General features: G+C 41.0%; 1 protein-coding gene across 1 annotated transcript in view; it reads left to right on the top strand.

Annotated features, from left to right (window-relative positions):
• LOC105933404 (neuroendocrine convertase 2) overlaps nt 1-21,142 on the top strand; it is a 157,854-nt gene that overhangs the window by 108,008 nt on the left and 28,704 nt on the right. The window contains exons 9-11 of the mRNA XM_036127483.1: nt 4,115-4,225; nt 4,375-4,468; nt 11,373-11,558. Coding sequence (XP_035983376.1) covers nt 4,115-4,225; nt 4,375-4,468; nt 11,373-11,558 — 391 coding nt within the window. The remainder of the gene's footprint in view (nt 1-4,114; nt 4,226-4,374; nt 4,469-11,372; nt 11,559-21,142) is intronic.

Consider the following 21,142-nt stretch of genomic DNA (forward strand, 5'->3'; position numbering starts at 1 on the left):
ACTTTTATTTGTAAAAAAAATATATTTAAAAACTTTTTAAAACATTATTTACTACTACAACTTTACAATTATCCTCTGGTTTGTTTTAGTCTATAATGAGAAAATCACTGTGATACATGTCTTAGATTTACTGGAAGAGATCAAATTTGTAAAAGTAAAAATGAAAAAGTTTGAAAGACAGCATAGTTGTTAAAAGTATGAGTTGCTAAGCAGTGGGTCTGGTGCAAAAAGTTAGGGATATGAATCGGGGAAGAAAACATTGTCGTTTGTCATTGTCTAATCCAAGAAGCCATGCACTGATTTCAAATATTGATATTGATATTTTAATTGATATTTTAATTGATAAATTAATGCATTCCAAGTTTCCCTGCTGCCGGCGTTGCTGATGTGACAAATCCACAAAAAAGGAAGCAAATCCAGAGAAGACGGCTCACCCCCTACTACCATCTAATGTAGAACAGATTACTGGATCAATGTGGCTTCTGTGCTTTTTTGTCTCTCTTGTTGTGTCTCTGCTCTGTCTTCTGTAACCCCAGTCGGTCGAGGCAGATGACCGTTCATACTGAGCCCGTTCTGCCGGAGGTTTTCCTTCCTTAATGGGAGTTTTTCTTCCCACTGTCGCTTCATGCTTGCTCAGTATGAGGGATTGCTGCAAAGACATGCACAATGCAGACGACTCTCCCTGTAGCTCTACTACGCTTCTCCAGAGTGAATGCTGCTTGTTGGGACTTTGATGCAATCAACTGGTTTCCTTATATAGGACATTTTTTGACCAATCTGTATAATCTGACCCAATCTGTATAATATGATTGAACTTGATTTTGTAAAGTGCCTTGAGATGACATGTTTCTGATTTGGCGCTATATAAATAAAATTGAATTGAATTGAATTGAATATTAAAAAAAAGAAAACTTTATTTGGCTCTCCCTGCAGGAGTTCCCAGTTTATGGCATGTTTGCCGTCAAGAAATCCCCACAGCATCATGCTGCCACCATCATGTTTGACTATAAGGACGGCCTGCCATTGCTAGACGGGTACCACTCCCTCCCAGAGCCAAGCTTGTTCTTATTTTCCATCCATGTTTTTAGGGGTGGTTTTTTTGTGTTTTTTGCTTCAGTGTGTCACAGTTTGGAGGCACCCCTTGATTCCCAACCTGTGAGCGCAGAGCCACATAAGGTGGTGTGAGCTCTCTTCTCCTACCACCGCTATTGAGTCTTGTGTGACAACCCCGATGGTGTGTGGAGAAACACATGAGGTGGGAGATTGAAAAAGGTTTTGTGACTTCTTCTGGCGTGGCCGTGGAAAGTGAGAACAAACAAAGTGCCATGATATGGCGCAGCAGTCTTTCCTAATCAGATTCATTGTGATTCGTTTCATTAGTAGCAGCCCTGACACAGAATTCATTTATGTAAAAATTGCGACGAGTGCGACAAATATAAACGTGTGGATACACCTCCCGGTTCGTCATGAATAAGTAATCATATGCCCAACTTTTGGACCGGTGCTGCATGTGAAACCTGACATTCTCTGTTTACATTGCAGCATCGGCGGCAGAGTTCTCTTGTTTTTAAGCGTTTGTGGCAGTGGGAGATAAACTGATGGCTGCGATCAGAGATGCTCTGAGCTGTGAAATTCTCTCCGCGTCCATTTTAGATTTCATGAGCTTTGAAACTCAGGGAGGTCGTTGCATAGCCAGTCCTCAAAGTTTTCCCTTCACAGTAAAAGAGCGCACCCTACTTTGAGGATCGCTTGTCCCTGCTCATTCACACATAGAAAAAAAGCCCCCCTGTTCTCGTCACACACCTGTTGTCAGCCAGCTTTAGCTGTTACTCCTCGTTAGCAAACCCTGAATGCCCTTGAACTTACTCCGCACACTTCAACCCTGCACACCGCTCTGCCTAATGCTATTATGTTGGGACCTACATGCTACAAGTCATTGGTGGCGATGGCGGCTGATTAGATTGTGTCCATTGATTGTCCCGGCGTGCTGCTAGGACGGCGGTGGTGTGTGCCGCTTGTCCTCCTCAGACGCACTGACAGTCTGAGCCAGAGGAGATAGAGCCCCATGCAGGGCAACAGATTGAGTTATTGATCATCGCTCATCTTTCTCCTGTCCCAATCTTCTCTCCAAGAGACCCCTTCATCGGGATAATGAATTCCACTTATTGGAGATCAACGGCACAGGGTCTGCATGGTGATAATGGGCGGAAATTAGCGGTTCGTTAACCCCTCTAATTTTCTAAAAAGGAGGGAAAGTTATGTCCCCGTTACCTAGTTTGAGGATTGCTATTTAGGTGAAAGCGCATAAATATGGACGATTCGGCGGATTTTAAGGGGGAGAAATTTAGGATTCTTGAGTTCAGCACGAATGAATTATAGTGCTAAATTTAAGTGATGAGGAAGAGAGAATGAGATTTTCCCGAAACGGCAAGTCTGTTGGAAATGGGGGGCAAAGTGGGAAAATGAGGGAAGATTATTCCGAAGTGGTGATTAGTAAAGTGGAAAGGAGAGCTTGATAGGCAGTGGCCATACAGTCACCAGGCAGAGGCGCAGCTTAAAGGTCGGCCATTGTGTCGCCAGCATCAAAATTGGGCTGGTAAAGAATGAATAATGAGGCTTGATTACGGTCAGTGAGATGGAACATCGCTTCGAATCAATCCTCCAGACAATTACAGGCAGCACAAACAGCAGCCCTCAGCCACAGCCCGGGCAGCAGGAAGTGATTGTGTCAGAGGACGACGTCTCCTTCATCAATAACTTGTTGCCTCCTCGTGTTTTTCAGCCCCTGCAGCGTACGCTGACTGCTGCACTTGCTGCACTTGCTGCTCACCTGCACAGTTCTGGTCAGACGCTTACAGGCCAATGAACGTTAGATTCATTTTGGGCTTTTAATTCTGCAACTGAATTGTTCTTTTGTCAAATTTGAATAATAATACAGGAAAAAAAATTGGATGCACATGTGATTTTTTTTTTGTGTGTGTGTGGCTTGTTTGGATTTTCTTAGGCTTGAAAGGATTTGGCGGTAGTCTTCCACTTTTATTATTTCATCCATATTGTGCAATGCAACCGTACAGGCGGCTAAACAGCCCCCACACCATGATGTCGCCACCAACGTGCCTGTCATTCAAAATGCAGGTTTGTACGTTTAAAAGAGTCACGTCGATTCCCCCAAGCATTCTTCTTGTCATTGTGGCCATGTAGCTCAGTATGTATCTCATCTGACCACCTTTCTCCAGGAAAGTTCATATGGAAAACTACAAATTTCACTCAAGCTTAAAGGTGTCAATTTTGGAGCCAGTTTTTTTATTTTATCTATTGATTTATTTATTCATTTTCGGCCCAGCACCCTCTCAGTCTCTGACATTGTACAACTGGCTTCACTGTGGGTAGCAGCGTTGCTGTTGATCCACTAGATTAAGCTTGATCCGTGCTGATTTCAGGATCACCAACATAATGCCATACTCATGCATAAGTGAATGTAAATATAAGCCCAAAACCATTCATACCTGATAGGTTATAGGTTTAAAGTATTGTTTTTTTTATTTTATGAACATGTTTCATAAGACTGGAAGTAATGTTATTGTCTTGGAGAGGTTTGGTCACCCACATAGAATCTAAGGAGGGATCTAAAGATTAGGGGGAAGATGGGGAGGCCCTCCAACCTCACAGACTTGGGGTTCATCACCTAAGCTAGATTGTCAAAATAACAGATGAAAGGTGTAAAAAGCTGCCCAGCAGTTATGATAAGGGTTTTGTTGCTGTTGCAGCAATATAGATTTTTTTCCACTGAGTAATGAGGAAGATCTAAAAATCATTGTTGACAGGGCATTTTTAATGAAATGTCAATTAAGATGAATGCGTATTCATTGGTTTTTACAAAGTGACACTCCTGCTGTTTTAATATTATCTTTTGAGAGAAGCCGAAATTCCTGTCAGGAACACACTTCTTGGTTGAATGGAGATAACTTAAAATCCAAATTCGTCAGGGATATTGACTAGTGGGGGCTTTGCTGTACTGTTCCAACAATGCAAGGATTTTAATACAATAACCTGTCTCGGGTGATGGTGTTCACTAATACACAACCTGAAAGCGCCCCTCTCCTGCTTGCTGCAGGTTTGGTTTTGGAGTGTTGGACGCGGGGCTGATGGTGCAGCAGGCTGTGCTGCTCCGCACTGCTGCTCCACAGAGGAAGTGCAAGCAAGAGGAGACGTTTTATTCAGACAGGTACTGAAACCTCTTTGGATTTTAGTTTTAGCTTCATTCACATACACATCAATAAAGTTGAATCTAATCTAATCTAATCACATGCTCACAGGATCTGAATAGCTTTCATACTAACATTATTATTGGTATTATTATTATTATTATTGTAGATTTATCCCTGCTGGAGGCCAAGTGAGCATCAACATTGAATCTGATGGCTGCCAAGGGAGAGCCAATGAAATCAACACTTTGGAGCATGTGCAGGTGAGCCATATCTTGGTCTCCTTTGATATAGTATATGATGGTAATCATTATAATATTTAGTTTATACAGTGCTTTTTAGCTAGAGCTCAGGTTTTCATGTCATACAGTATGGATTTATAGCAGTGAATCAGTTACTTTAGTATAAAGTAAAAACCATGATTCAAAAGAAAGGGTTCCTGACAGAATAGCAGTGAACATAAAACGATTTAATCCATGCTGCACTGAAGGTTCTTTGGCAAAATAAAAACTAGCAGTTGTGTCCAATGAACAAATTGAAGCAGTTCAAATAGCAGGACACAAGTGAGTTTTTGTTTTTTGTAACGCAAAATTTCACTTTTAATGACCGGTCCTGTCAGAAAACTATTCAACCTCTCCATGAAAAGCATCTCTACTACTAAGTCCCTTGGTTATTGTTGCGATATGCTTGGGATTATAGTCTCGTTTTTAGGTCCAAGTCTCAGTTTATTCAGAGGCAAGACATTTTCTTCAAGGATTTCCTCATACTTGATTAAATCCATCTTCTCCTTCACAAACTGCAGGTTTCTAATACCAGAGGACGTGAACCAAACCCATAGTTTCACTGAGCCACCGCCATGTTTCACTGTAAAATAGTCTTTTCAGTATGTGCTTCATTATTTCTCCTCTAGACAGACTGTTGATCCACGGACCCCTGAAGTTTCACTGTTGATTCATCGCTCCACGCAGCAGCATCCCAGCTGTGAGCAACCTGGAGTTGACTTTTCTTGTGCTTTTGGCATAGTAGTGCTGATCGTCTTGGAGTGCAGGCATGGCTCATTTCATGTACCTGACTTCATGTACCTTCTCATGGAAAATAAAAACCTCAGTGGTTGTTGCCACCAAGTCTGGATGCAGGTCTTTTGCTGCCAGTCAAGCGATCTTTTAACATCTACCATGATCATATAGAGGTACATTTTGGGCATTTGCTTGTCTTTGTCCAAGGCAATGATGTCTTCTCTGAACTTTAGACAAACCTCCTGACTTCTCATATATCTAACATGCAATGTAAAGGTGTGTTCACACCAAACGCGAATGTGGCAGCCTGGGCGATAGATTTACATGATATCCCTATTTACCGGCGCAACACAGGCATGACATGACACTAAGCAAGGTAACAGATGTGAGTCTAGCGACGCAAAAGACGAGTTTATAAAGATTAAAGAGATGCCAGAGCAACATAAAACCTGCGATGGATGCGAAGCGACAGTTGTTGGAGTTGAAAAATCTGACCCTTTTTGTCTTGCTGCGTTGCGACAACCAATCAGGAGCTAGATGTGGCTGTGATGTGGGGTGAAGGACTGCGGCGGGGACAAAGCAGTTTTCATTCAACAGGGGAGAAAAGCTGGTAGTGGCGGCCTGTGGTCGGCCTGCGTTGTATGACTCAACCATTTATTACTACAGAGACAAGTCCAGAAAGGACTGTGCCTGCAGAAGAGTGAGTGAGGAGACTGGAGTGGCAGGTGAGTGAAAGCGTCACTAGATAGCACCATTGTACGACTGTATTTCTGGCTTGTCGCCTGCTGTGCGAACGGTCAGAGATAATGTCAGGCGAGCGACAGCAAGCAAAAGGTGCGACACTGTGGTGGCATTTGCGTTTGGTGCAAACGCACCTTTACATCTCCAGCAGCAGTGTGAAGTGTTCTGTCTTGAGCAGACCCGATGCTGCTAATAATGCCCTTGATTGTATCAGGTGTAAATGTGTGCTCCTATAAAGGCCGTCGTGGGGCCTGAATAATAAGCTAAAATAAGCAATTACTTTATTGTTGTGAGCGGCAAAGATTATAAAGTCTTATCAGCAGCCGGGAGGAACAACCTGCGAAAGCGCTCCTTTGAGCATCTAGGATGCAGCAGTCTGTCACTGAAAGGGTTCTCCAGCTCTGGAACAGCTCCATGCATGGGGTGGGAATCATTGTCCATCACTGATGTTATTTTTCTTACTGTCCTTTCATATCCTATCACCTGCACTGGGTCCAGGGGGGCATCCCAGGACAGAGTTGGCCTTCCTGATGAGTTTATCCAGCCGTTTCCTCTCGGCAATATTTAAGCTGCTGCTTCAACAAACCACACCATAGAAGATGGCTGATGCCACCACAGAGTTAAAAAACGTCTTCAGGAGTGCCCCCTACACTCCAAAAGGCCTCATAAACATTATGAGCCCAGTCCAGTTTATGGTTCAGGTGAACAACCAGGTACTTCTAAGCGTCCACCATCTCCACATCAGTTATCTGAATGTTCACCTGTGTCAGTGAGGTGGGTCTGTGCCTCCGAAAGTTCACTGCTAGCTCCTTAGTTTTTCCTGCATTTAAAACGAGATGGTTCTGTATGGATCTTATATTGCCCATGATGATGGATGGAGATGAGGGTTTATATCTTCTCCTCCAGGTAAGTCGGTTTTTCTCCGCCCATCTCCCCTGACTCTTCCTCCTTATCTCCCTGTGGATTTCTGGCCGAATCCCAGCTGCTGTGGCTGGGTTGTTAGCGAGAGCTAGCAGCTGATGCCTGGCGTAAACGATGCCAGGAATGCCCATTGTTTTAGTTGAGGTGAATGTCTCTGAATTTTGTCTCCAAAAAAAAATAATTCCACGTAGAACAAGCTGAGCAGCAAAATCTATGACAAAACGGTTAGATCCATATCGAATTGAAAATGTGGAGAAAAACAGGAACATGCACACACAACTGGAGTAAATAGAAAAAGTATTGAAAAGTATTGAAAAATTTTGTAGAGTTACAGAGCCACTGTCACAAGCTAACAGCTCACCTGGTGCTCACTTAAAAAAATACAAATAAATAAAAATAATTCCGCAATCATTGAAAGTAGGATTTAGTACTGAATTTAGGTGAAATATATTTTTTTGTATTTAGTTAGTTTTCAAAGGTTTCCAAACTTTTTGGCATGTGGGCAGAAATTTTCAAGTCAAAAGTACTCGAGGGCCACAAAATAATAACAATGAAAAATAACCCAAAAATCATGTTGTGAATTTTTTATATGATAATTTCAATTAAACAAATTGTTCTGATTTTCTGAAGGAAAATTACGTTAAATCACTTTAGGGCCATAGTTAAAAACGGGTTTGTGCATTTGCTTTATTAAAAGCAAATTATATTAGACGTAACTGATAAAAAAAAAGAAAAAAACGGAATTATTTTTGGTCTAGCAATATGAAAACAGGATTTAGGCCAGTATTTCTTTAAAAAAACTTTCTGTGTTTAGCTCATTTTGAGAAATGATTTTAAAAAAAAAAACAGCTTTTAATGTAGAAAAGTTTGCATCTGAGTTAAAGTCCTCAGACAGATGTGGTCATATTTATTATGAAATTAAATAGAATGTAAAAAGTGTGGTTATTAAAAGATGAATACATTGTGTTGTACCCAGCGTTTTCTGTTGTACGATCGCAACCAGTCTGTATTCATTTTACCCTAATAAAAATAAAACGTTTCCATCTTCATCAGCCAAATCTTTGCAGTAGACTATATCTTTCATGAAATGCAGTTGGGGGGGCCAATCAAGATCAGTCCAGGGGCCACAAACGGCCCCCGGGACACACTTTGGACATGCCTGATCTAAACTGTGCTTGTGTAATTTATTTATTGCAAACATCTGTATAATGTTTCACTTTGCCAATACACCAAATCTGAAATGGAGGTTGAATAAATTTAAATTCACCTGGCACAGTTTCTTTGAACAGATTCAACAAATGGGATGTAAAAGTGAAATCAGTGAAGTTTAAGCGCATGGCGTTAGTTCCCTTTGACAGTTTTTCCTTTATCCTGCCTCTAAGCTTAGATAAGCTAACCTGATGCAGCTCCTGTGCGAATCGTATGGTAGATAAGATCAGATTGGAACCAGTCTCTTCATCCAAATCTCAGCAAGAAGTGAAAAGAAAGTTTTTTTTCCAAATTTTTTTATCTTTTACTATTTTATCCCTTAGATGTGCTGATATCTCCTTACACAGGTAAAGTATTCATACCCCTTGTATGGATTTTCTGCATTTTGTCATGGTACAACCCCCAAAAGATCCAGGTTTCAATTTTTTTTTTCTCAAAGAAAAAAAATCTGAAGAGTGCGGCGGGCCTTTATTACTACCCCTCTTAGTCATTACTTTGTGTAACTGAAATAAAATGAAACTGAAATAAACCAAAGTTTGAGTTTTTAGAGTAACAAGACATGCAAAAGTCCAAGGGTCTGGACAACTTTTCTAAGTTACTGTATATCTGTATATTGTATCGATATGCATTTTTTTTCTATTCAGGCTCCATGTTCCTGGCGCCCTTGAAAACATGCAAATCAAGCAGAATTGGTTTCAGATTCAAACTCCTGCAAGCAGCCAGGGAGGCTTGAAGATGTCATACAAATTGTTTTCGAGTTTCTCTGTCATGCGCTGCATCTGAGAATAGAAGAGATAGAAGAGATAAAAAAAAGAATCCCACAGTGATGTGTAATGTGTTGGCAGTGTCATTTGCAAAAAATGGCAAAACTGTGTTTTCCTGAGTACCGCCACATCCATGCAAATGTGTTTATATTTGATTCTGACAGAAGGCATACGTGTCTGTTGGTGCACATTTGAGTTTGAGCGAGTTATCTGTGTGAGTTTGTGTACTTGTGAAATAACGGAGAGAGAGAGAGAGAGAGAGAGAGGGAGGGAGGGAGTGTGTCAGCATGTAAATTGAAAAGGCTTCATCTTTGCGGCTCTGCTCCCTGGCAGAAAGCGTGGGTCAGGCCATCGCTGCGAGGTGTGATTGATGGACGTGTTGCCGTGGTAACATGCCGTAAACAGGAGCAGGCTGTCAGTCTTTTTGCAGCTTGGCGGCTTTTTCTGCGATGTGCCATTGTCACACCAGATGTGCTGCTTGTGATGAACAGGGACAGGGAGGGTGTTTACCGGGTGCTGCTGCTGCTGCTGCTGCTGCTGGGGGTGGAGCTTATCTTAATCATTTAGCCAATATTCCCCTCAGCTGTTTCTCTGTTTTTTTTCTCTTTATCCTGCTCCCTCTGTCTGCTTCTTTCCCCGCACATCTTTTGGGGGGGTTATGGACAGATCATTGCCATGTCCGTCCGTTTGGCACGTAAAGTATGACAGACAAGAGCAGCTGGATTTGGCTGTAAATTCACCGGCAGAGTGCACGGTAGTAATTCCTTGCTCCGGTTCCAAAATTACTACGGTTCGGGGAGCGATACTGTTTATGAAACCTAAAGCAATCTCACAGGTTGTACTGTTTGCAGATGTCTGTATTAGCAGAGACTGAAATGAAAAGACTGAGATCAGGCTCACGTCTTTGTCTTTAACATGCACAGATGAGGTGATTGCCTTGTCCCGAGCGGATGTGGAAAAGTTAACCTGACTTATTGTGTGCATAGCTTCTGCCTGTCAGCACGTCTGAGAAAAGCCCAGTACGTTTGGTCGCGTTTATTTGACCTGCTTTGCAACTGAAATGGAAAACTAGCACAGTGATTTTCAATTATGCATGATTTAAATGGAGCAGAGGCAGCAAATTGTAACATACTACATTCAGCATTTTAAATATTCAGTTTTATTGACACAGACTCCATCATATAGAGTCATCACCATTTTTTAGCTTTGCAAAGATAAGCTACAGGCTGCTAATAATAAAAGGGACACATTTACTATACTTACACCCTCTAAAAATTGTCACACAACAAAATAAAGGAATGGTTAAAGGGGTAGTTCAGGGGATTGGAAGTGGGATTCTGTTAATAGGAATAGCAATAGCTCATCTGCGGTAGATGATGCTCCTGGCATTTTCATTTAGTATAAAGTTAGATTAGTTGGTCCCAGAAGCTGAAGCTAACAGCTAGGGGCCAAATCAAACTTTTATTATTTCAAAGTAAATGACTAGTGGGGATGTTCCTTTTCAACAATTGTACAATTATTGCAAGAAACAGCAGGATACAATATCTGGGAATTAAAACTGTCACTAAAATACAAGGAGTTGCTGTGTTGTTATCGTCCAGGTCACTGACAATATGTTGGATGCCATAACATCAACTCCAAACTAGTTATCTGTCTGCTGCAGGTGAGATATTGACTGCGTTGAACCGTTTAACAGAATTTCACTTCAGCATGCATGAGCTATATCTTTAACATTTACCGCTATGGCAAAATATGCTTTAGAAGTTACAGTAAAAAAAAATAACCGGAAGGCTTTAGGCAGTTTTCCTTCAGTCTTGTAGAACCTATACACACTTGATGCCAGCAGGGCTAATGGCGTGTCTCAGGAGCCGTGTCATGAACCGGCTGAGGTGGACAGCAAGAGCAACATAGAGACCCTACAGTAACAAAATGGACATACTGGGGAATGAATTGTAAAAGCCTTAAACTAGCATTTACTGATGTAAAACACATGTATAAGAATTAGCATAATTCCACTGGCGCAGGAGCTGGGAGTTTGTCCTGTAGTTGCCGGGTTGCCGGTTCAGACCTCCCCTCCATCCGTCTCAGTCGTTGTGTCCTTGGGCAAGACACTTGACCCGCTTTGCCTGCCGGCAGTGGTCAGACGGCCCGGTGGCGCCGATTGTACGGCATCCCTGCTAATGTCAGTCGGCCCCAGGGCAGCTGTGGTGTATGAATTTGGGAATGAATGACTGAATGTAGTGTGCTTTGGGGTGTCCTCAGGACTTGATATACAAGTCAACTCTTCAAAGGTAGGTCTGGGAGAATTCTGCTGTTTTCTAAATTCTAAAAGATCCATGTATTATGTCTAAATAATGTATAGTTTGTATCTTATGAACATCTAAAGTGGTTCACGTCAAAAATTGTGCTTTTCCAGAGGATCATAAACACAACACGTTTATGACTCTTCCTCCCACAGCAAAATCTCCGTTAGCACTTCTCCACTTCCTCACTCCCTGTCGCCTGTCTCCTGCTAGGTGAGAGTCAGAATTACTGCAGCGTGTCGTGGCGACCTCTCCATAAGTCTGGAGTCTCCAGGTGGCACAGTGTCTCTGCTGCTGGATACTCGGCCCTACGACGCCTCGGCTGCTGGCCTGAAGAATTGGACCATGATGACAGTGCACTGCTGGGGAGAGCAGGCACGAGGCCTGTGGACCCTTAAGGTGAGAGAAGGACTGCTGCCCTCCTTTCTGCTGATGTATATGTTTGGCACAAACATATCCTTTTTAGTCAGTTTTCTATGTGCTGTTTGTCTGCTGACGTCAGATGGCAAACAAACCTCAAACATCACTTTTATTACCACTTGTGGCTGTCATTCCAAGCATTGCCATATTCGTAACTGCGTTATAAGCACATAATTCTTCTTGCTTTAACAATAACTAAAACCTTCATTTGAACTTGTTTGAACTCTGTTACAGTTCCTTTTAAAATGTATTCATCACCCTTGGACTTTTTCACATTTTGTAACTTTACAACAAGAAACTTCAATGTATTTTCTTGGGATTTTACATGACAGAACAGTAAGGCGAAATTGTCAAGTTGAAAGCGCTTCCAGACCAGGAAAATTAACAAATTAATTAATAGCACAAAAATAAATTCCTTCTGGCATTTTTATGTGCTTATCACTATACTAAACATTTAAGATTTTGCTGAAACAAACAACCTAGTCAGGCGTTAGAAAAGTCAAACATAAAAAGGATCAAACTTAATTAAATTCAATTTTATTTTATGCAGTATTACCAATTCACAACATATCATCTCAAGGCACTTTACATGGTCAAATTCAATCATATCATACAGACAGAGTTTTAAAAAGTTTCCCATCTAAGGAAACCCAGCAGATTGCATCAAGTCTTGACAAGCAGCATTCACTCCTAAAGGAGTGTAGAGCCACAGGGAGAGTCGTCTGCATTGTCCATGGCTTTGCAGCAATCCCTCATACTGAGCATGCATGAAGTGGAGAGGAAAACTCCCCTTTAAAACTGGAATAATTTTTTTGGAGACAAACTCCCCTTTAACAGAAAGGAAAACCCTCCAGCAGAACCAGGCTCAGTGTGAACAGTCATCTGCCTCGACGGACTGGGGTTACAGAAGACAGAGCAGAGACACAACAAAAGAGACAAAAAAGCACAGAAGCAAACATTGATCCAGTAATCTGTTCTACATTAAATGGTAATAGCGGATGATCTTTCTCTCCTGGATGGTGTCACAGCTAACAGAACGCCAGACCAGGTGTACCTACTATGAAGAAAAAAATGACAGAGAAAACAAAAAGTTAAAGTTAGAGTTGGTTCCACAGGAGAGGAGCCTGATAGCTAAAGGATCTGCCTCCCATTCTACTTTTAGAGACTCTAGGAACCACCAGCAGACCTGCAGTCTGAGAGCGAAGTGCTCTGTTAGGAACATACGGGGTAATCAGAGCTCTGATATATGATGGAGTTTGATTATTAAGGGCTTTATACGTGAGAAGAAGAATTTTTAATTCAATTCACTATAGGAAAATCATAAAATATTCCATGTGTACCAATCGCCTGCTTGCTGTCTAGATTTGCCTCATTACAGAAGTGTGACCAAATAAATTCACTTAGCACAAAAGGGCCTCAGGCCATACTTTGGCATCACGTATCATTGACTGCCGGTTCATAAGTATGCTGGTCTTTGTGTTGATTAATAATAGAAATCCGAATGAAATAAACCAAAGTTTGACATAATGTCAAGAGGTATTACAAGTGTGTGCAAGGCTAGGCAAAATGTCTCCTTTGTGCCTGGTGACAACTCCCACAAGTCTTCCTGGGATATTGTCTCTCACGTTATAGAAATGATTTCCGATGCTTCACATTGTCCTCTCCCAGTTGTTGCGGCGTACAGAAGTTTAAAAATAGCCCAGCCCAGCTCAGCTCAGCTTGCTTCAGTTCATTTTGCAACAGCAAAGTGAATCATCCTCTACTTTCATCTCCGAGCTTCAGCCAAGCATGGCAATCTTCATTTTCCTTCCCGCGCTCTTGTCTTCTCTTCTCTTCCTTTTTTTTTTTTTTTGGCTCTCATAGATGTGCTGATGTTTGATATGGAGGAAGGAGCTAAAATGGAAGGGAAATTAGGACTGGAAGGTTAAGTAACCTTGGCCGGGTTTGACAGACACAATGCTGTCTGATTGCAATCCACTCTTGCAGGCGGCAGCGTCGAGGTCATTTACTGTATGTATGTGGGTGGTATCTTTAGGTGGTGTTGCGGTGGGGGGAGGGTTACTGTGCAGGTATGTAACGCAGGTCTGTGTGTGTGCAAATAGGCACCAGTCCATGTAAACAGTTGGAGGTTGCTAAATAAAAAGCTGTGAAGATGAAAGACACCCACCTTCTGTCCTCCATCACCTACCCTTTCCTGCAAACATGCGTGCGCACTCTTTCCCTCCATCCCCGCCTCGCAGTCGCTGTGTCTTGTCTACGTCCTCCTGCAGATTTACTGTCCCCTCTGTGACCAATTACCAGCGCCTGGTGTGTCGCTGGGATGGGAGGGAGGCACCGTGCAGCCGGGCGGCATAACAGCACCGCTGCTCATTACGGGAGGCCCGAGACGAGTCGCCACGATGCTCGCCAAACGTATTAACAGTCACATCTGATGTGTGGTGCGACTTTTGTCACATTAGCTATCATTTACAGCCAACCGTAGTCCTGCCTGTTCAGAGTCTCAAAGCCATGAGAAATTAAACAAATTTCCCTAAATTGTACACTTATTAATATCAATACACTGTCTAATACTGAAAAAGAGTTGGATAAACAGAATGGCCAGTTTAATCTACAAGGATACACAAAGAGAGGGCAAAGACAGCTAATATAATGGTGAATGTAGAGAGTGAAGGGTAAACCATAAAATGTGTGGCCAGGAATGCTACTTTAACTGGACCGTCAGCTAGATTAAAGTTTTAAAACTCAAGGGAAACACGGTACGGCCGTGGGAGGAGTGTTTCCGAGGGGCTTAAAGACAGGATGGGGTATATCTGGAAAGGCTATATTGATTTGCCAAATGGTGGCGATTGTCAAAGAGTGCAGTGGTTGTGTTGGAGTAAAAAAAAAAAACGAGACTGAAGTGGAAATAAAGCGAATGTTATGGCTCGAGGCTCATGACCTTCCAGCTCTGTGAAGGAGACAGGACCGCGAGGCTGAAAATCCTCTCTGTGTCTCCTCTGATGACGTCTGCTCTCCCCTGTGCCGCGTCTGCCGCCATCTGCAGAGCCTCAGCTCCGCTCAGTGCTGTCGCAGCTGATCAGAGACAATGCTGAAAGCTAGTTTTCTATAGGACAGATGTATAAGCATGCCTCCCAGGTCGTTATGGAAAATGCTATAAAATGTTGATTTCCAACAAAGCCATATGCGTTTTTGCTTTTCAGTTTTTCACAGGTTTTCTTCCAGGGTTATTCTGTGTTTAGCTCCATCCATCTTCCTATGAACTAAACAGTTTCCCTGTCCCTCTTGGGAAAGAAACAAGCCCACAGCACGATGCTGCCATCACCAACGTGGGTACGGTGCGCTGAGGGTGATGTGCAGTGTCGATTTTCTGCTACACAGTGTCCATCACACAGCCCCAAAAGTTCAGGGCAACTTCTTCAATATCTTAAAGCTTACTTTACTTAAAAAAAAGAACTTCACCTCTTTTGCATGGTTTACATACATTTTCTCACATGAGCCCATGAACATGCATATTGCTCTGCCCATTTGTACAAATATAAACCCATATTTGTGTTAGTGTAATTCTCGCTTGTCTTAACATAATATCAAATTTCAACGTAGGAACTGACATGTTTAACAATTTTTGTGACATCTGAGTTATGCACAAATAAGGATTTGTGTCCTGAAGCCTTGGCTAATATAACAAAAGCTAACTGTGTCATGAGATATCTCCAAAAGTAGAGGAGAAAACTCTGTGTGTGTGTGTGTGTAATTTGGATGAAGCGACCCTTTCTGCGTCTGCATGTGTAATGCTTTAACGGCTGCTCTAAATAGTAACTATGACTGGCAGCATATTTCTTTCCCTCTGCTGCGTAACACAATAGGTTTTCAGAGAAGAAGATGGAGGGGTGTCATTACTGTGCTCCACTTTCACAGAAAGCCGCTCTCCTAAACACATAAACACAGAAAAACACACCAAAATTATAAACACACATCTATGAGTCTCTCTTTCTTCCCACCAGGCTTAATGCTAACGTGCCCACAGGGAGTGTGTTCTTTTGTGTGTGTGTGTGTGTGTGTGTGTGTGTGTGTGTGTGTGTGTGTGCGCGCGTCAGAAGGAGGTCTTTGAGCAGCAGAATCTCTAAATCCCAGGGGACTTGGAGATTTTAGATGACTCGTGGTGCTGTTGGAGTATAATGGCAATATTTAGCCTGAGGCGATGTGAACGCACACACAAACATACAAACTGGCACACTTGCTGGCAGTGTGAGGCTGTTCGTATATTTACCGTCAGCTTCTTAGGGAGTCACTCCCCGCTTGTCTGCCCAGCAGATTGCACAGACCAAACACGCACAGTGAGGAACTGATAAAAGAATAACCTGCAGATAATGTATTAATTATGCTTTTCAACTGATTCACACAGCCTGTGGGAAAACATTATTAGCTGGTGTTTTCCACCTGAATGTGATGGATAAGGAGCAGGTGACGTAATCAAACTGCATGCGTAGTAAAAATTATCGATATTGTGTCTTTTGTAAGAAGATAAATTTACTAAATTATTGCTCAGATGAGGGGGGGAGGTTACCTGGGAAAAATGTATGTGACAAGCTGCTGTTTCATGGTCATAATTTGATTTCTCTTTTAAAGGAAAATGATTTGAAATCTGTCGTAATCCTTATATTTTATGGATTATATATATTTTATGGATTTATTATATATAGATAGATAGATAGATAGAGAGAGAGAGAGAGAGAGATAGATAGATAGATAGATAGATAGATAGATAGATAGATAGATAGATAGATAGATAGATAGATAGATAGATAGATAGATAGATAGATAGATAGATAGATAGATAGATAGATATGATTTATGATTGTTTTTTCACTAAAGTTAGTCTCACTTGTATATATTAGCAAAAATTGAACAGAATTTCGTTTTTCTCTTGTGACTGAAAGAAGTTATTCGTCTTTTTCACTGTCGCCACATGCATGCTCAGTCTGAGGTATTGTTGCAAAGTCGAGGCAGTCGACTGTCCACCTTTGTTACGTGCTCATTCAGGAGGAGGAATTGCTGCAAAGTCATCAACTCGATGTAGTAGGCTGGGTTTCTTTGACAGAAAGTTTCCCCCCAAAATCTGAACTGGACAATGTGATTTCATAACGGATCAAACTGTAATGCATGTAATTGGTTTTGAATCTCTGTGTGTGATTTGACTGAATAGACTTTCTATTTCTCTATTATATAGATTATATATATATATATATATATATATATATATATATATATATATATATATATATATATATATATATATATATATATATATTATATATATATATTATATTTTTTTATATTCCAATTAAACAGTGTCAGCTTCTATTCGGCACTTTAAACAGAGTAATTAAATCTTATTTTGAGCCACCTAATGTACAGATGTACCTAAAATGATTCAACCTCACCTAACAAATTAGGTCTAACAAAGCAATTCCAAATTTTTTAGGTGTTGTTAATTAACTGTGTTAATTAATACAGTTAAAGAAAAGCCATGTTAGGAGGATGCTACTAGATTTCAACACCAACAATACACACACTATTGCAGTCACAAGGTTTTTGAAGCCCATGAATATTCTTACATAAAAGCAGGAGTGGTCTCAGACACGTCTGTTGCAATCAATCAAGGGCTTCGGAAGTTGCATCAGGTCTGCTTGAGATAGGACACCTTTAAATGGTTGGACTGGAGCAATTTGTTGCATGATGGAAATATTGCTCAGTCAAGAGAGTTGTCCAGGGAAGCTAAGGGAAGAGATCAGTGCTTTGCACAACCTAGGAAAAGGGTACAAAAAAACAGCAAAGGCCCTGAATATTCTGAGAGATACGGTTGGAAGCAGAGTTTAGAGCAAAAGGAAAGTGGCTACACCACCTGGTCGTGGCAGACAGAGGAAGCTGTCAATAGCTGCCACCACATTCCTGAGGAGGCAGGTGGCCAGAAACCTTGGACCAATTTCAAAAAGACCTGCAGCAAAACCTGGAAGCAGCAGCCACTGGATTTTTTTCTTTCCCTGGGAAGGCACACTGAAAAGGGCCATGCCTGAACTCCAAGACGTTAATCACTACCGAGCCAGAAGCGCAAGAAAAGTCACCTCCAGTTTGCTCACAGCTAAACAAATAAGCCAGAGTGGTTTTGGGATGCTGTTGTGTGGAGTGATGAATCAAAACAGAAACTTTTGGGCCCCATGGATCAGCAATTTGTCTGGAGGTGTAAGAATGAGGCATATACTGAAAAGACCATTTCTACAGTGATGCATGGCAGTGGCTTAGTGAGACTATGGTGTTGGTTCTTTTTCCCTGGCATTTGAGCCTGCAGATTGTGAAGGAAAATATGGAAATCATTGAAGTAAATGTCTTGCAGTCTCATTGGACTCATTTCAAGAAGGAGGTTGTAGCTCACAAACCCAGAATAGTTGTCCATGAAGAGTGGCCTAAGATTCCTCAGGAACGCTGCCAGAAGCAGGTGTCTGAATAGGAGTCACATTCTCAGCAGGTCATAACAGAAAAAAATGGTTTTCTGCTAAGTATTAGAGATGCTTGTCGTGGAGCGGGTTGAATATTACTGAGAATTGGTTGCATTTTGTGTTTAGTTTTGAGAAACCACCTATGTTTTTACACATTACATTTCTTGTTAAGCTATTTTAGTTGTTTTTGTCTGGTCTGTCTGTAGCAAATAGCTGCTGCTTTATGTATTTTGAAGATAAACCTAGTTTTCATTGGTTATAGGTAATTTAGTGTCCAGCTGTGTGTGGGATCTTAATTTTTATGCGACAGAGACCCAATGTATTCTCTCAGTGGCAGTAAAGATATCTTTACTTCAGGTGATATTACTATTAATTGTGACTAAGCAGATTCTGGGAGCTGAAAGAAGGTTATAACCTCCCAGGTACTTCTTCTTTTTTTCTTGCGACTTAAGGAAGCTTCACAGGCTTATGGGGTGCCGTGGGATCAACCGTTGAAACATCATCCACTGCATAAGCTTGTAATTACAACAGTATAATTTTCCTTTGGGCTCAATAAGGTTTTCTGATTCTGAGTTAGTAAGTTAAAGGGCTTTGATGCTGTTTATACTTTTCACTCAAATGTCAGTGTGTCATTCTTAAATTTAGTGTTAAGAATGGACTAAATGCTTTATATATTAATGTGGATATAATAATGGAAGGACAAGGATGGTCAGAATGTATTGTTGTTGATTGTATTATCATTTACAAGTGTTTTTCTGGAAGTAATTTGGAATATTTTGCTGAAATGCAAGAAAATCTCATTTGTTCATTTTGTACTTGTGCCATTTTACTGACAAAAACACTAATGAACTGACAGTAACTAATTGGTTTTATTCTCTCTGGAAAATTGGAAACAAATCTATCATTGCATGTTATTACATTATTGCATTTATTAACATCATTACTGTGAACTTGAGAGTCTGACTGGGAAGGTCTAAACCCACAAAACTGCAGTTTAATTGCTGCTGTGCATATAAAATGTAGTGAAAACTTTTTTTTAAAAGTTGCTGCAATTTTGCAGTTTTTCCTGTGGTGTTTGAATGCATAAATATGCATAAATAGAGAGAAAAACATTATTTTCAGTTTGTGTTGTTAGTAGGTAGTATCACAGCAATTATGAAATCTAATTCTATTTTTCCAATCACACTTATGTGTTTGAGCGACATTCGCACCTGTGCGTCTGTGCAGAGATTTTAACTGGATTGACAGGTGTCTAACCCTATCCTTATTTTTCTGACCCAAGTACATTCCATATTTTTCACGCTTTTTTGTTATGTGAAAACAACGCCTCATTTTCCACTGTCTCCTTAGTTAAACAATATTTTGTGATGATCTATCTATTAAAATCCCAATAAATGGCAATAAGAGTAATAAAGTAAGAAATGTTGACTATTTTGCAAGACAGTAAAAGTCAAAGAACAAGACACAAAGATCACTGTGCCCACTCATGTGTGAGTGGGCACAGGTTTTATTTTTTTGTTTTTCTTGTTTTTGCCCAGGGTAAAGTTTGGGTTAGTTTTATGGCAGAAACCATCTTTGCAGGAACTATTAAGTTATTGTGAACCCAATTTAAGTTTGAATAAAACATTGCCATTATGCTGCAGTATCTCTTACTCAAATTATCAGATGACCAAAGATTATGAGATTGGGAGAAACTCATGGGAGTTTTGCATGCTTACCTCCCTCTTTGATTCAAACTTTGATCTTTACCAAGTACACGTATTTGCAAACCTAATAGATTAACCTGCTTGTTTAAATATCCTAGAACAGGCACCCCCAAATGGTGGACCTCCAAATCCGGACCCGCGCCCATAAATTCACAAACATAGACATTTTCTCATGGAGCATTTTCTTTTTGGCACAGAGCCAGTCAGAGACATGGGTACCTCTACTCCAGTTACTACGACAATAGCTTCACTCACTTTAGCCAATCAAATCTTTTCTTTACCTGCACAGCCAGTGAGTGAGCTCAGTAGAGCAGAGCAGAAGAGATAGAGAAGGCAGCATGGCTCGCTCCAAAAGAAGAAAAGTTGATGCAGGAAATTGCTGTTTTAAAGATGAGTGGACAAATAAATTTATGTTCATTCTTCCGGCAGGCAGTTCCAAACCTATATTCTCCGAAACGGTTGCATTTATTAAAAGTGACAATATGAAGTGCCATTACGTAATGAAGCACAACTCTTTTGAACAAAGTTATTTGCTGAAGTCCAAGCAGAGAGCATGCAAAATAACCAAACTGCAAGCCCAGTATGACAGACTCATCACAAATACTTTTTACAGCACAGCAACATGCAAACGAATGTTACCTCAAGGTATCATGGATTTTGGGGCAACATAAAAAAAACATTTGGTGACGGGACAGTCGTGAAAGAGTGCTTAGATATCACAGTTTGAGGTGAAAGACCAAAGCGGCAGCAAGATGACGGCAGGCGTATACTGGAAAAAATAATGTTTTAATGAAGCCAACTCACAGAATAACATACCTCAGGAACAGAGATGGAAAACAGACGACGCAACAAAGAAGGAACAAACGCCCAGAGCTTAAATACAACTGGGAATCAATGGAAATGACCTACAACACATGTGAGTGGGATTAACTACTTAACACAAACACCCAAGGATCATGACATTAAATGCTGTTGCTGAGACATTATTTTAGGGCAGGGGGAAGGCAAGATGTGAGAAAAACTCAAACAAATCCAGATGTCAGCTTCAACAGCAACCAGAAAATGAGAAATGTTTGTAAACAGTGAAAATGTGAAAATACAATTAGGTATGACCATAAAAGACAAAAGCTGGACCGCCGTTCGGACCTTTTACTCGGAAGAAATTTCAGCAACTGGACCTTAGTATGTTTTAATTGAATACCCCTATCCTAGGATATCAGTGCTCAGTCCAATGACCTGCAAATTTCCCTTTGTTTTTAACTTGACCAATTCAGCACCTTGGACAGTGCCCAACTGAGAAACTATGACCTGAAAGAACTGTTGCAAAGTTTTTTTTTAAAAAAAATCTTAGTCTTTACCCGCA

The sequence above is a fragment of the Fundulus heteroclitus genome, chromosome 3 (assembly GCF_011125445.2).
Source record: "Fundulus heteroclitus isolate FHET01 chromosome 3, MU-UCD_Fhet_4.1, whole genome shotgun sequence".
Lineage (NCBI taxonomy): Eukaryota > Metazoa > Chordata > Actinopteri > Cyprinodontiformes > Fundulidae > Fundulus > Fundulus heteroclitus.